This window comes from Apodemus sylvaticus, chromosome 17 (genome assembly GCF_947179515.1).
Source record: "Apodemus sylvaticus chromosome 17, mApoSyl1.1, whole genome shotgun sequence".
NCBI lineage: Eukaryota > Metazoa > Chordata > Mammalia > Rodentia > Muridae > Apodemus > Apodemus sylvaticus.
Window position 1 is genome coordinate 3047821 of NC_067488.1, and position 14171 is coordinate 3061991.

General features: G+C 40.1%; 1 protein-coding gene across 2 annotated transcripts in view; it reads right to left on the minus strand.

Moving 5' to 3' along the window:
* Stk3 (serine/threonine kinase 3) overlaps positions 1-14171 on the minus strand; it is a 267772-nt gene that overhangs the window by 208241 nt on the left and 45360 nt on the right. For both annotated transcript variants that reach the window (XM_052160772.1, XM_052160773.1), the window contains exon 5: positions 7466-7580. In XM_052160772.1, the coding sequence (XP_052016732.1) occupies positions 7466-7580 (115 nt within the window). The remainder of the gene's footprint in view (positions 1-7465; positions 7581-14171) is intronic.

Sequence of the window (14171 nt, forward strand, 5' to 3'; positions counted from 1 at the left end):
ACTATTTTCACATTTCTTTTTAGAAATCCTTCAATTATTCAACTTCCATTATTTTTATGATACATAATATAATCAAACAGAATAGTGACAAAAAAACCTTTAAAAGTAATATGAAAGCTTACTTGTAAAACTTTATCTGAATACCAATCAATCTTCACTTTTTAACTTCTTTATAATCCAAATTCCTCTCCCTCTCCCTTGGTTAAAAAAATATAACTGAGTAAGGGCTCCTAGGTGTTCAGGGTCAAGAAAAGCCTGGAAGAGCACAGAGCAGGCCGCCACTCCAGATCACCACCAAAAGAAGAGATCTGAGAGGACAAAGTGCCCAAAGTTTCAACAATAAAGAAAGTTATAGGACTGTTCTAGACCAACACAAACCTTCCTCTCGGCAGAGTGCATGTGTTAGAAACATAGCTAGAATACTTTAACTGTTATTACATATAAGAGGCAAAAAGAGTATGCCTTTCATGAAATCTGGGCTGCACATGTTTGGCAAAGAAAAAAGAGGTTAATAATCTCTCACACAGTCCCACAGCTAGTGATCTAAAAACGAAAGCTTTCTCTATTTACACCACATGTAAATACACATCTACATGCTGTTTCTAATCCCTTGATCTGTAGAGAGGACTGACAGTGCACTGTGAAAACCGTCAGTGGGCAGACATTTAAAGTCCTTTCCCACATGAAAAGAATCCTGAAAAAGAGATCACAAAACACCAGAAAAGCACTCAATATATAAGAGATTGTAAATCCAGTATGAACTATATCTATTACACAAAGAAAAAGCATGCAGCAAAGTGACTGGACAAGACAGACATGAATTAGACCAGACAGACACAGACAGATATATGCCCGTAGAAAAGCACATTGTGGAATACAAATCCACAGATACCAAAAGACATCTATTATCAATAACAATACAACTGTAAGGTGAATTAAATTAAAACTAGAATTTGGTATACTTTAAAGAAAAAAAACATGTTTAAGGAAGGCCATAACTAATATCAATATGGTAAATACATTTTAAATGCTTTAAATCCCAAATCCCAAATCAAAGCTACTATGAACAAAGCATTAATTCTTTTTTTTCAAAGCATTAACTCTAAGGCTAGTGGGATCTTCAGTCATTTTTGAATAGCCAATGCCTGATTTTACTGAAGATATTATTACTGTGCCTACATATATAAAGTCGTCTTCCTTAATTCAGTCTACCGGTAAGTGCTAGAGCGCTATCCTTGGGCCCGTAGTTCTCTAACATCTCTATAGAAACCTATCTAAAAGGTACATTCATGAGATGACAACACTTCCTGCAGTCCACAAGGGATGGTAAGGTGTTGACAATACCATTGAGGATGAGCAGGCTTTACTGGGCCAGAAGCTGCTCTGACAGGTCAGTCATTTGGGTGTTATCTTTAAAAACATTCAATGAGGTAATCATCTCACTCTACTCAATACAGAAACTAAGTCACAAAGAAGTTAAAACACAGTTACTGCACAGCACTGGTCTAGATTCCATGTTTTTGACAACTATATAGCTCAATTTACAGGACAGGTATTTTCTGTCCTCCAAATCTACTTTTACTTCTTGTTGACACCATTTTTCCTTTGGAAAAGGGATCAACCACAATTCTTATCTCACAGCTGGTGAATCTTATGACAACTAAATGTTGAAACATAATGTAAAATATTTAGAAAAGTACCTGACATATAACAGGTACTGTGTAATACTGTGTCACAGTATCTACAAAAAGTCTCACAGTGGGCCTGACAAAAACCAAGTATCACTGTCATAAACCTAACAGAATTTACCATGCAAGACTGTCTTGATGCATCGTTTGTAATTCTAAAGATATGATTTAAAAAAAAAAGACAAATGGACTTTCTAATTATTTCCTTTACAAAATAATAAATCTACCACAAGCCTCCAGGAAAAAGCACACACACTTTAGTTTCTAGGCTCTTCAGTTTAGAATTTCCTGTCCACGGGCCCCCATATCCCTAACCAGTCTAGCATCATAGAACACTTCATTTGGGTAAAAAGAGATTCTAAAAGGTTCTCTAATAAAAACAAACTGAATGTTGCCTATGTTTTAAGACACAAAGTTTACCTGGTAATTATCTGCACAGCTGGGTACTAGGCACTATAATAAAGTTTAACTAGACAACAAATACATTATGGAGACTGGAAACCTCACAGGGATCCCTGCAAGGACTAGTGATCTTTAACACATAAGTATGCTGCTCATCTTCTGCCTTAACAGCATTTTTGTACAAACCTAACTGTGTAATTCTAGTGAGATTTCTCAAAGGAGAAGAAGAACTGCTAGAAGGATCCTAGAATACATGTGTTCACCTGTAGGAGGTGAGGAGCTCACTCTTCAGAGTACTTCTGTGTAGCTGGAGGTTCACTGGTTTACAGCAGCCTTTGATCTTCCAAAGACCTGAGTTCAGTTCCTGGCACCCACACGAAAGCTAACAAACATTTATAACTCCAGTTTCAAGAGAACTCACTCTCTCATCTAACCTCTACAGGGATTCACTCATATACATAAAACAAAAAAATAGATTTTTTTTTAATGATAGTCATTTAAACTCCTGGATTTGAAAGTATAAAAGCAGATGGGGTGTGCGGCTAACACAGACATGCAGGAGGATGAGGACATAAAAACACTGACTCTCGTGCAAAACCAAACCTGAACTGCACACACTGAGCATGGAAGAAATAAAGACAGGAAACAAGGGGAGAGGAAGGGAAAGGAGGAGAGGGAGAAAGAGACGGGAGGGACGGAGGAAGTAGTAAAACTAGATGACTCACAGAACAAAAAATAACAAATAAAAACAAAACGATCTTCACAGCAGTTGAAAAGCATGGGCATGCATGTTTCAGTGCCACCATGTCATGGGAATGAAATAAAAATAAGAAGTTCTTGAGAACTAAAATCTAACTGCTGAAATAACAGTCAATTAGAAAAGTCAGAAAATGAAGTACAATAAATCTTCTCACTTCCTTCTAACAAAGGCAATGATATAGACAAAATATTTATGTGTATGTATGCATATATTCTATCTATTCTATATATGTATCGAGTGGATAAAACACATCATCATCTAATGAAAAAAAGCAGGAAAAATATCAAAAAAGCTTTTCCAAAAGTGAGGAAACACAAGTGTTTATGCTGACAGAATAGAGTGTATCCTAAGCATAACTACTGAAAAAGATTTAAATTAAACTGAGTCTCCTTATTATACACTCTGTTCCTTGTGAAATATCAGAAATACAAGAATAAAAAAAATGCCCCAAAATGTTCAGGGGCAGTGAAAGCCACAAATGAGTAAGGTGTTGACAGACACTAAGTCATATGAACATCACCAGATTCTCGAAGATGGTGGGGCCAAGTCTCACAATTTTAAGAAAAAAAAAATCTTTTATTTAAAATTCTTCATAGTCTACCAACTACATATAAAAGCAAATAAAGACTGATTTCCAGAGTGGTTATACCAGCTTGCAATCCTACCAACAACAGAGGAGTGTTCCTTTTTCTCCACATCCTCACCAGCATCAGCTGCCCCAAGTTCTTTATCTTAGCCATTCTAACTGGTGTTAGGTAGAATCTCAGGGTTGTTTTAATTTGCATTTCCTGATAACTAGAATGTTGAACATTTCTTTAGGTGCTTCTCAGTCATACAGTGTTCCTTAGTTGAAAATTCTTTGTTTAGCTCTATACCCCATTTTTTAATAAGGTTATTTGGTTCTCTGAAGTCTAACTTCTTGAGTTTTTTGTATACATTGTATATTAGCCCTCTATTGGATGAAGGATTGGTAAACATCTTTTCCCAATCTGTTGGTTGCTGTTTTGTCCTATTGACAGTGTTCTTTGCCTTACAGAAACTTTGCAATTTTATGAGGTCCCATTTGTCAATTCTTGATCTTAGAGAATAAGCTATTGGTGTTCTATTCAGGAAATTTTCTCCTGTGCCCATGTGCTCCAGGTTATTCCCCACTTTCTCTTCTGTTAGATTCAGTGTATCTGGTTTTATGTGGAGGTCCTTGATCCACTTGGACTTGAGCTCTGTACATGGAGATAAGAATGGATCGACTTGCATTCTTCTACATGCTGACTGCCAGCACCATTTGTTGAAAATATTGTCTTTTTTCCTTTGTATGGTTTTAGCTCCTTTGTCAAAGATCAACTGACCATAGGTGTGTGGGTTCATTTCTGGGTCTTCAATCCTATTTCATTAATCTTCATGCCTGTCTCTACCAAATGAGAGGCTCTGCCAGAGCCTGACAAATATGAAGGCAAATGCTCACAGCCAACCACTGGACTGAGCAAGGGGTCCCAATGGAGGAGTTGGAGAAAGGACTGGAGGAGCTGAAGGTGTTTGCAACCCCATAGGAATAACATCAACCAAACAGATCCCTCCCCCTACCAGCTCCCAAGGGCTAAACCACCAACCATGTAGTACACATGGAGGAACCCAAGGCTCTAGCCGCATTTATAGCAAAGGATAGCCTTGCCTTGTCTGGCATCAATGTGAGAAGAGGCCCTTGGTCCTGTGAAAATTCGATGCAAAAGTGTAGGGGAATGTGAGGGCGGGGAGGTAGGAGTGGTGGGTGAACACCTTCATAGAAGCAGAGGGAAGGGGGATGGGATAGCGTGTTTCAAGGGGGGATACTGGGAAAGGGGATACATTTGAAATATACATATGTGTGTATGTATGTGTATATATATATATACATATATATATGTATATATATATATGTGTGTGTGTGTGTATGTGTGTATGTATGTATGTATGTGTATATATATACACATATGTGTGTGTGTGTGTGTTAAAAGCCTATTCTATGTACACTATACAAAACTTCTGAAAGCCAAAGGTTAAATCTTAAAAGTAATAGATTATTTCCAAAGAAGCAACAACAAAACTTAGTAGGAGAGACATAGGAGGTAAACAGTTATACAATAGCATCTTCTTTGTTTATGTCTTTATTATTAGTTAGTGGTCTTTATTATTCTTTTATTTTTTATTTATTTTTAATTGGATATTTTATTTATTTACATTTCAAATGTTGTCCCCTTTCCTGGTTTACCCTCTGCAAACCCCCTAGCCCATCACCCTCCACCCTGCTTCTATGAGGGTGCTCCCCCATCCACCTACCCACTCCCATCTCACCACCCTAGCATTCTCCTATACTGGGGCATTGCGTCTCCACAGGACCAAGGGCCTCCCCTCCCATTGTTGCCAGAGAAGGCCCCTTCAGCTCCTCCAGTCCTTCCCCTAACTCCTCCATTGGGTCCCTGTGCTCAGTCAGATGGTTGGCTGTGAGCATCCACATCTGTATTGGTCAGGATGGCAGGGCCTCTCAGGAGACAGCCAGCAGATCAGGCTCCTGTCAGCAAGCACTTCTTGGCATCCATAATAGCATCTGGGTTTGGTGTCTGCATGTGGGATGGATACCCAGGTGGGGCAGTCTCTTCTAATGCTTAATCTGCCAAATGACTGACAGAAACAAAGCAGAGGAGGGCTCTGGGTGCAGCTCAGTAGTGGAGAACTTCTAGAACATGCATGAGTCACTGCATTTATCACCAGTATCATTAAAAAAAATAGCAATCCATATTTTTTAAAAAGCAAAAACAAAAACAAAAACAAAAACCCTAAGACTTATACATCTTTTTTTTTAAAAAAAAGGGTTATGCATGCAACTGATGTAACTGGGAAATGAAAGAAATAAAGAGCAGTTAAGCAAAATTGCAGAGAATATATTATACATTTTATGTATGCATGAAAAATTAAACAACAAAGTATATAATAAAAACTAGCAGAGCAGGTAAACATGTAGAGTCGACATACTCTTGGGCAAGCACTGTTTTATGACCATGGAAATGATACTAGGGTGAATCCTGGGGGTGGGGGTGGGTGTTCCAACAACTCAAAACAGAAATGGAATCCTTATGCTGACAATCGCCAAAACAATGTTAGTCCTTTTAGATAAACAAGGAGAATAGCCTTGTCTTAGAAAACAGGTCCTGTAACGCTCCTGAGAACTTACACTGCCAATGAGGTAACAAGCAAAGAAAATGCCCAACAGCCCCACCCATCTCCTCTGCCTCTCCTGGCTTCTTTCATGCACACATACGAATGCTCTGTGAACAGCAACTGGGCTGTTCCTAAAGCAGGAGTCACAGAATGGCAGTAGACTGTCTCCCTGGAAAGGATGTAGTGGGGCAGAACCCCTCCTGGCTAAATGGCGATGGCAACCCTTCAGGGCTGTACTCCATCCAAGCTTCTCTAGAGCTGTAGATCCTTTCTCAGTTGGAGTTACTGGTACAAGGAAGAACTTCTTGAATCGACTACCTACTCTGTGTGGTTAACACTGCTACTTTAAAACCATGGAAATAGATGTTTAAAGTTTTCTATTTCCTGCTTCTACTCCATCTCTTATCTGATAATTTTAAATGCCAAATGGAATGAGGTCAGCCCTGAACAATTTTATAACACTTCTCTAACTGGGGTGTAATTATTTTCAATTGTTGTGCCACTCAGGAGTCATCTGATTTACATAAATGCTAGTTAAGAACAATAGAAATTCCGAGATACTGATTAAAATGTCACAGATGATTTAATCCTCTGTCAAAACGGGGATTATTTAAACTTCTGTCTTCCTTTTAAAGAAATCCTATTTACTTTATTTTCTCCACAGGGGGGAAAAGAATAAATGTCCAAGTATTTTACCAAACTTTAAAATGACTCTGGTTAACCACAAATTGATTCAAGTAGTTATGTGCTTTTTCTGAATTTATGTTACCAAGACATGTTTGACAGCATAAGAAATGTCATCTCGAAACTGAATTACAAGTCATTTCACTGATAATTCTTAAGATTCACATAAAAAGGCCACTGAGCCTTAGAGGGACTAATGATCAGCTCTCCTACTTGGGTTGCAAAATAGCCAGAACATATTTTATCAAGTAGTGCACTTCACTAAACACATTCACAAGCAGTTGTTTGTGTACTTGTGTGCTTTCATGGGGGACGGGGGACAGAAGGGGGTGGGGCCGGGTGTGCGTATGCTTACTCAAGTGCGTGGACATCTGAGAAACAAAAGAAAAGTTCAGAATTTCAAAATTTCAGAAATGTAACTTCAACTATTTGCCAGCTATAGATGATAATACAGAAAAATTAAGAGGAGGAAAGGTCATGAATGTCAAGAAATTTAAATAGAATTCTAGCCATCACTTCCTGAGTGTAGATACGGACAAGAGGACCTGGCAGTGCCCAGCACACCTTGGGAAGATGTGGAGGACACAGCAGTGCCCGGCACACTTGGGAAGAAGGGGCTTCTCTCAACCTTCTATCACGTCTCCTTTTCCACACTAATGTTTTCTTTGTAACAAAATACTAGTCAGATTCTACAGTGGAACCTTTAAAATGAGATTAAAAAGCAATTTTAAATACTTACTGTCTTGTTTCGTAATCTAATTATGTCTGAAACGGACCCTGCTCCACAGTACTCCATAACAATCCAGAGGTCTGTGTTCTTAAAGTAACTGCCATAGTACTTCACAACATACGGACTGAAGAAAAAGATAGTTATGTTTAGTTCATTTGCAAAGAAAAATTTTTCTTAATCCCAATATATTCTCAACATTTCATGTTTCAACAAATCAACCTAATGAGTAAACTTCTATTTACATAGAACTGTTTATAGCTGGAGTTCAGCAACTGTGTATAATGAGGCTTTACTTCATGGATGAAAGTTTAACAAGATTACAAGCCAGTGGGGGCCCAAGTGTTCTGAGTGATTTCCAACAAAAATAATGCTCTATTTTGGCAAGGCATTTACTATGTAATATTAGAAACAAATGGGACTATTTTCCTTTAGCAAAAACATTTTAAATGTAACTATTCTAAAGGATTTTTCAATGAATATTAATGTTCAACTACAAAATTATATATATTTAAATGAAGGCAAGTGGGATTTCTTTCATTCATGTTGGCCTTTGTAGGTTGAGAAAAATATTATTTACACACACAGTATATAATCAATTAATACTATTAACAATTTAGAGTACATCTTAACTTACAGTTTAAATCTTCCAAAGATAAATGAGCTGAAGTTGTTTTCCACAGAGCTTAAATTGCACTGCATTACCACTGATTATTAATTATTAAGCATATGCTACATAAGACTAGGACATAAGATATCTTCCCTAATTGAAAAGAAGTAAAGTACATAATCATAATACCATAACCATAATCACAGAATACACAAGAATTAAACTACAAAACAGCATAAACTATGCTGCACACAATTTTTATGTAAACTAAACTCAAAAGAGATTTAATCATGGTGGGACAATCACAGAGAACAGAGTGGAAAGGATTCAATGTGAGTAAAAGTATGTTTCTATTTCTCTGGAGGCTGGAATGATGATGGCTCCGTGGTTAAGAGCGCTGCCCACTCTTCCGGAGGACCCAGGTTCAATCAATCCGCAGCACACATGGTGGCTCACCTATCTGTGACTTAGGCTCGAGATCTGATGCCCTTTTCTGACACCACAGGCACTAGGCACAAAAAACAGCGCTGCATAGACATTGGTGAAAGCAAAACAGCCATACACATGAAGTAAGATAAATAAATCTAAAAGACATTTTAATTAGAGAAGATGATTTAAAAATAAACATGCATGAGTAAGACAACCAGAAAAAAAAACATGGTTGTTTAAAGGACAGCTTGTTTACAGGATTTATCTAGTCATGGCTACTACCAAAGGGTGGCTACTTTACTAGGAATCAATGTCAGATAAAGAAAATACAATAATAGATTTTTTTAAAGTATTATAGGGCCAGCAAGATGGCTCAGCAGGTAAAGACCTTACCTCAAAGCCTAATGGCCTGCATTCTATTCAGTCTCTAGGACCTACGTGACTGAGACCCAATTCTTTCTCCTCTAACCTCCACATGTGCACTTGGAAAATACGCCCAAATAAATAAATGTCAATATTAGGAAAGAACACAGGAAGGTACTGTACGGGGCAGAAGACAGAGCTCAGTGGTTGGACCGTGTGTTGCTAGTGCACTGGACGTGCATTCAGTTCCTAGAATGCAACCTGGGAGCCGACAACTGACCACTGCAGACACCTGCACCCACACTCACACCCCACGCAGACACCTGCACCCACACTCACACACCACGCAGACACCTGCACCCACACTCACACCCCACGCAGACACCTGCACCCACACTCACACCCCACGCAGACACCTGCACCCACACTCACACCCCACGCAGACACCTGCACCCACACTCACACCCCACTGCAGACACCTGCACCCACATTCACACCCCACGCAGACACCTGCACCCACACTCACACCCCACTGCAGACACCTGCACCCACACTCACACCCCAAGCAGACACCTACACCCACACTCACACCCCACGCAGACACCTGCACCCACACTCACACCCCACGCAGACACCTGCACCCACACTCACACCCCACGCAGACTGTTAGGTCTCAAACCCAGGACAAGTGTCAGTACCCATGGCTCCTCCCAGCACCCCTCACCCCAATTCCAACCCTGAACCTCTCCCTCCCGGGGGCTGGGCTTCCTTCCCGAGCTTGATCCCCATTTTGCTCAGGCATTTTGGCTACTCTGCTCTCTTGGCCTCTGGGTCCTGGGCATCTCCTGGTCAGCAGTTCCTCTCCTGTCTTCTCCCCGCTCTCTTTCATGATCCAGTTTAGGCTGCCTGTCATGTTCAGCCTGGACCTTCCTTCCCTCTGTGTGCTTTCTCCCTTACAGCTACAATAAAACCTTCTCTACACACCCCACGTGCTCACACCCTCTTATTTTTATTCACAGACATATTTTCTTAAGACATTATTACGAGGCTACAAGATTTTAGAGAAGAGTTTTCAGTAGAGTCTTAGACTGCACAGACTCTTCAAGGAAGAACAGACTGTCTGGTGCTTAGGGGCCGAATTAAAACTGGGTGGCAACTCTGTCTTTCCCACTGACTCAGTTCCTCTGACTTGCTTCCCCAGGTTCTTCCCCCATTATAATCAATGTTCCACAAAGTTGGCCAATTGACATAGTTACTTAAAAAAACAAAAAAAATTTAAAAACCAGGCTGATGACACTGGCTCTTCTGGCTTACAGGGAAAGCGGGGAGGGTCTGTATCAAATACGCCTTTCAAAGGCTGACAAGTGTATCTGTCTCTCCTCTACCCCTGCCTTAAATTTCTGGTACACTTAGTTTTGCTAGATGCTAAGTGGAAAAAGGAGTTCATGAATTTTACTTGAGCTATTTAACTAAAGGTTTTGTTTCAAAACAAGTAACACTACCATAGAGACTCAGAAAGTCAATGTGTAATGAGAATTCTGGTTTCTTTAACAGCACAGAAATATTCTAAGAATGTGTTTTGGTTTTAATCCAGGTGTGGGCATGGTGCTGCTTCCATGCATGACATGGGGTGCATGACTGCCCACAGCAAATATGATTTGCCTCGTGCTCCAGCGGGGGGCGTGGTTTTGACAGCGTAGTCAGTTCCTTCAAGTGTGTGACTTTTGGAATTCCGAGACTCTTCAGACAATATATAAAGACTTGGGCCCCAAGAGGGGGTCCTGTCAGTTGTGGTTTGTTAAGTAGTCAGCACAAAGAGACATTAAAAAACTAGATATCCTAATGGCAAAAACCAAACTTGCCCCAAGGACAATCTGCAGGGAGTCCAATGATATCGTCGCCCCTCTTCTCTCTATCCTTTATTCTCTCCTATACAGAGTTAGAGATTGAAAGGGGAGAAAGGAGGAGTGGGAAAAGGTAGAAGAAAAAAACACAAAGCAGCCAAAATGCTGGCTACACTTGAAAGCATGGAAAGCATGGAAAATGCTTTCTTTGCCTATAATTTTTTCTTGTGTAGAAACTTTCAAGATTGGCTATGCTCAGAAGCACCTAGGTTTTATACTTTACAGTTTGTGAGTCAACAGACTTTCTACATCTCTACAGCTGAGATGACTCTCATATAGTACCAGAGTTGGCCACTTGTGCTGGCTAGTTTTACACTTTACACAACTTTACACAAGCTATCATCATTTCAGAGAAGGAAATCTCAACTGAGAAAATACCTCCAGAAGATTGAGTTGTAGGGCATTTTCTCAATGAATGATCAATCAGGGAGGACCCAGTCCATTGTGGACGGTGCCATCCTTGGGCTGATGGTCCTGGGTTCTACAAGAAAGCAGACTGAGCAACCCATGAGGAGCAAGCCAGGACACAGCACTCCTCCACAGCCTCTGCACCAGCTCCTGTCTCCAGGTTCCTGCCCTGCATGAGTTCCTGTCCTGGCTTCCTTCAATGATGAACAGTGCTGTGGAAGTGCATGGTGTTTCACTTCAGCAAGAGTAATACTAACCAAGACATCACTCCAGAAGATAACTATATACCCTTCAGAAAGCCCTTTGAATGCTAACATTCTCATTCTGGATTTAGGTGTTTAGTAACAGGGGACCAAGAGTATCGTCACTGGCCAGAAGTTGTACATGCCTATAATCTCAGCACTTAGGAAGTTAGGAGAGGCTTAGGACTTCCAGATCAGTCTGGGCTTCATGGTGAGTTTGAGGCCAGCCACAATACTGAAACAAAATGAACTTTGTATTACTATCTTGCCTCATATAATAAGTAGTCAGTGATGCTAAGGGTAGGACTGGCAGCTCTTATGACAATAAGTTATCCTAAAATTGATCCTGAAAAAGCATTCCATCCATTCTCTGAGCCTCTCATAAATGTGAGTCAAAAGAATGCTTTGGAAATAAAATTATCTTAAAAATAGTAAATCATGGCTCATAATAATATAAAACCAAATAAAGCAAGTTTTTAAAACTGTATCAAAAACTGACTCAAGAAAATTAACCTGAAAAAGTATCTAAGTCAGCAGAAGAAATCTCATCAAAGATGCTCAGTCAAGTGTATTTTCTCTCATTTCCTCAACACTCAGCCTGAGAAGGCCTTACACGGTACTGCACCACTCAATCCTGACCCCCACAGAGCACTGCAGCATGAAATGAACAGGTACTGAAAAAGCAACCGCACAGGTAAGCAAGAACAGAGCAATACTATAAAAGTGCCCGGATATTATTTTACAATTACCATTTCTACAAAAGAACTTTTCCTAGCTCAACCCCCAACCCCATGCTCATACAAGCAATTCTAATTAAACTCAAAGGGAATAAATAAATAAATAAATAAATAAATAAATAAATAAATAAATGAGCAAACAAACAGCAACAATAAAAAGATATCAAAGTAGCAAAAGGACATGACTTGCTAGGAAGTTTTAGCAGGAGAGAAGGGATAAACGCTACAGGGGCTGGAAATGGCCAAAAAGTATTAAAATACATGCATAAAATTGTTGAAGAATATAAGTATGTATTACAAAATATATTAAGGTACATGAAAAAAATGTTCCTATAAAAGAAAAGTATATTCAAATTCCAAGGCAACCTTGAGTAGTAATGGGAGGGAAATGGGGGTCTGAAGACCTGAGTTGAATCCTTGAGAACCACTTCCAAAGAGGAACATGTCATTCTGACAGCCTAAATAAGGGTTCCTAGGCCACAGTACGTCAAACTCTCTTATTCCCTGTGGACCACCAGAACTAAGTAAATATTCCCATGAGCTGATTCAATCTGCCGAAAGTCATTTCTAATCCTTTCAGTAGCATCACCAGTGTCTATCACACCCTGCCTCAGCAACAGCATTCAGATGGACTGGCTCTGAGGAACACACATGCAAATTGTCATACTAGTGCTCTGCGCAGGCTAGCTGACAATGGCCTCTTCGTGCTATTCTCTGTTTTCAAACCTAGCCCATCCATAGCATGGGTATGATCTCCCCTTCATAAGTCCCCTCACTTACCACATCACACCTTGGAGCAGACTGGGCTGAAACAGGCTGACTATTCCTTAACCTCCTCTGTCTGACCAGGAGCCCCTCAATCCCTGAGCATCCTCATTATATCTATCTCTGTGAACAGCAGGAGAGGAAGGCTGACGGACAAGCGCACACTAAAAGCACGGGAGGGAGTGAACAATGGTGTTCCTGCTTCAGAGCACACTGCTCTCTGTTTGCGTGTTCTCCAGAGCTCACGCGAAGGACAAAGCTGTCAGGTGCAGGTCCCACGCACTCACAGCACTAGGCACAGAATTCACCTAGCATGGCTGCCCGCTATCAGCTCTACTAGAAAAGCCCATGTGCCCTGAAGTGCCCAGACCTTTCTACAGACACTGTTGTCTTCAATATTAGCCCTCCAGTCAGGAAATATGAGTCCTCATCTTAGTCCTTAGGTAGCTGTATAACAATTCATTTAAATTCTCCAGGCCTCTCTATCAGTGAAGTTCTTTTAATGTACATTTTAGTACCATAAATAAGCTAATACAAAATTTAATAATATGCCCAATATAAGAAAATCAGTGATAATGTTTTTAATTCTGTAGAATTTTTCACTATTTTTAAACAAGACTGGCTCCTACAGGCACCTTTATTAGAACAGTATAAAAGGGAAAACACTAAAGTCCAGTATTAACATTCTAGCTTATAAACTCAACAAACAATTATTAAATGCCTATGATGGCTGAGAGGCTGCCCCTGACTTAAAAAACTAAGTTGAGTTTTTCTCTTTTTCCCCTGTAAAGGATGTTCCATCCTTGTGGAGCTTGGACTTGTATTTATCTTTCCAATGCTTGCCTTTTTGGCAACGAGGACAAACTCCTGGAGGAGCACTCCTTTTTTTTTGGAGTACCTCTTATTATTTCTTGGACATTGCCTTTGCATATGTCCTGATTTTCTACATTTAAAACAAGTAGGTTCCTTTTCCTCCTCTACCATAGATCTGTTTAACATAGGCGCTGAGTTTCTGTCCTTTCATAGCTGCAGCATACGCCATTCCTCGCACTATGGCTGGTAAGGCAGCTACGCAGGCCTTTACATAATCCTGTACTGTTACTGTCTTTCTAATGGGCCTTATAAGGTCTTGACACAAAGCATTAGCATTCTCCCAAGCCAACTGCCTGAGCAGAATGTTTGTCCCCTCTGATGGTGGCAGCATTTTAAAGACCGCCTCCTCAAGTCAGGAGACAAAACTCCGATACATCTCCTCATTGA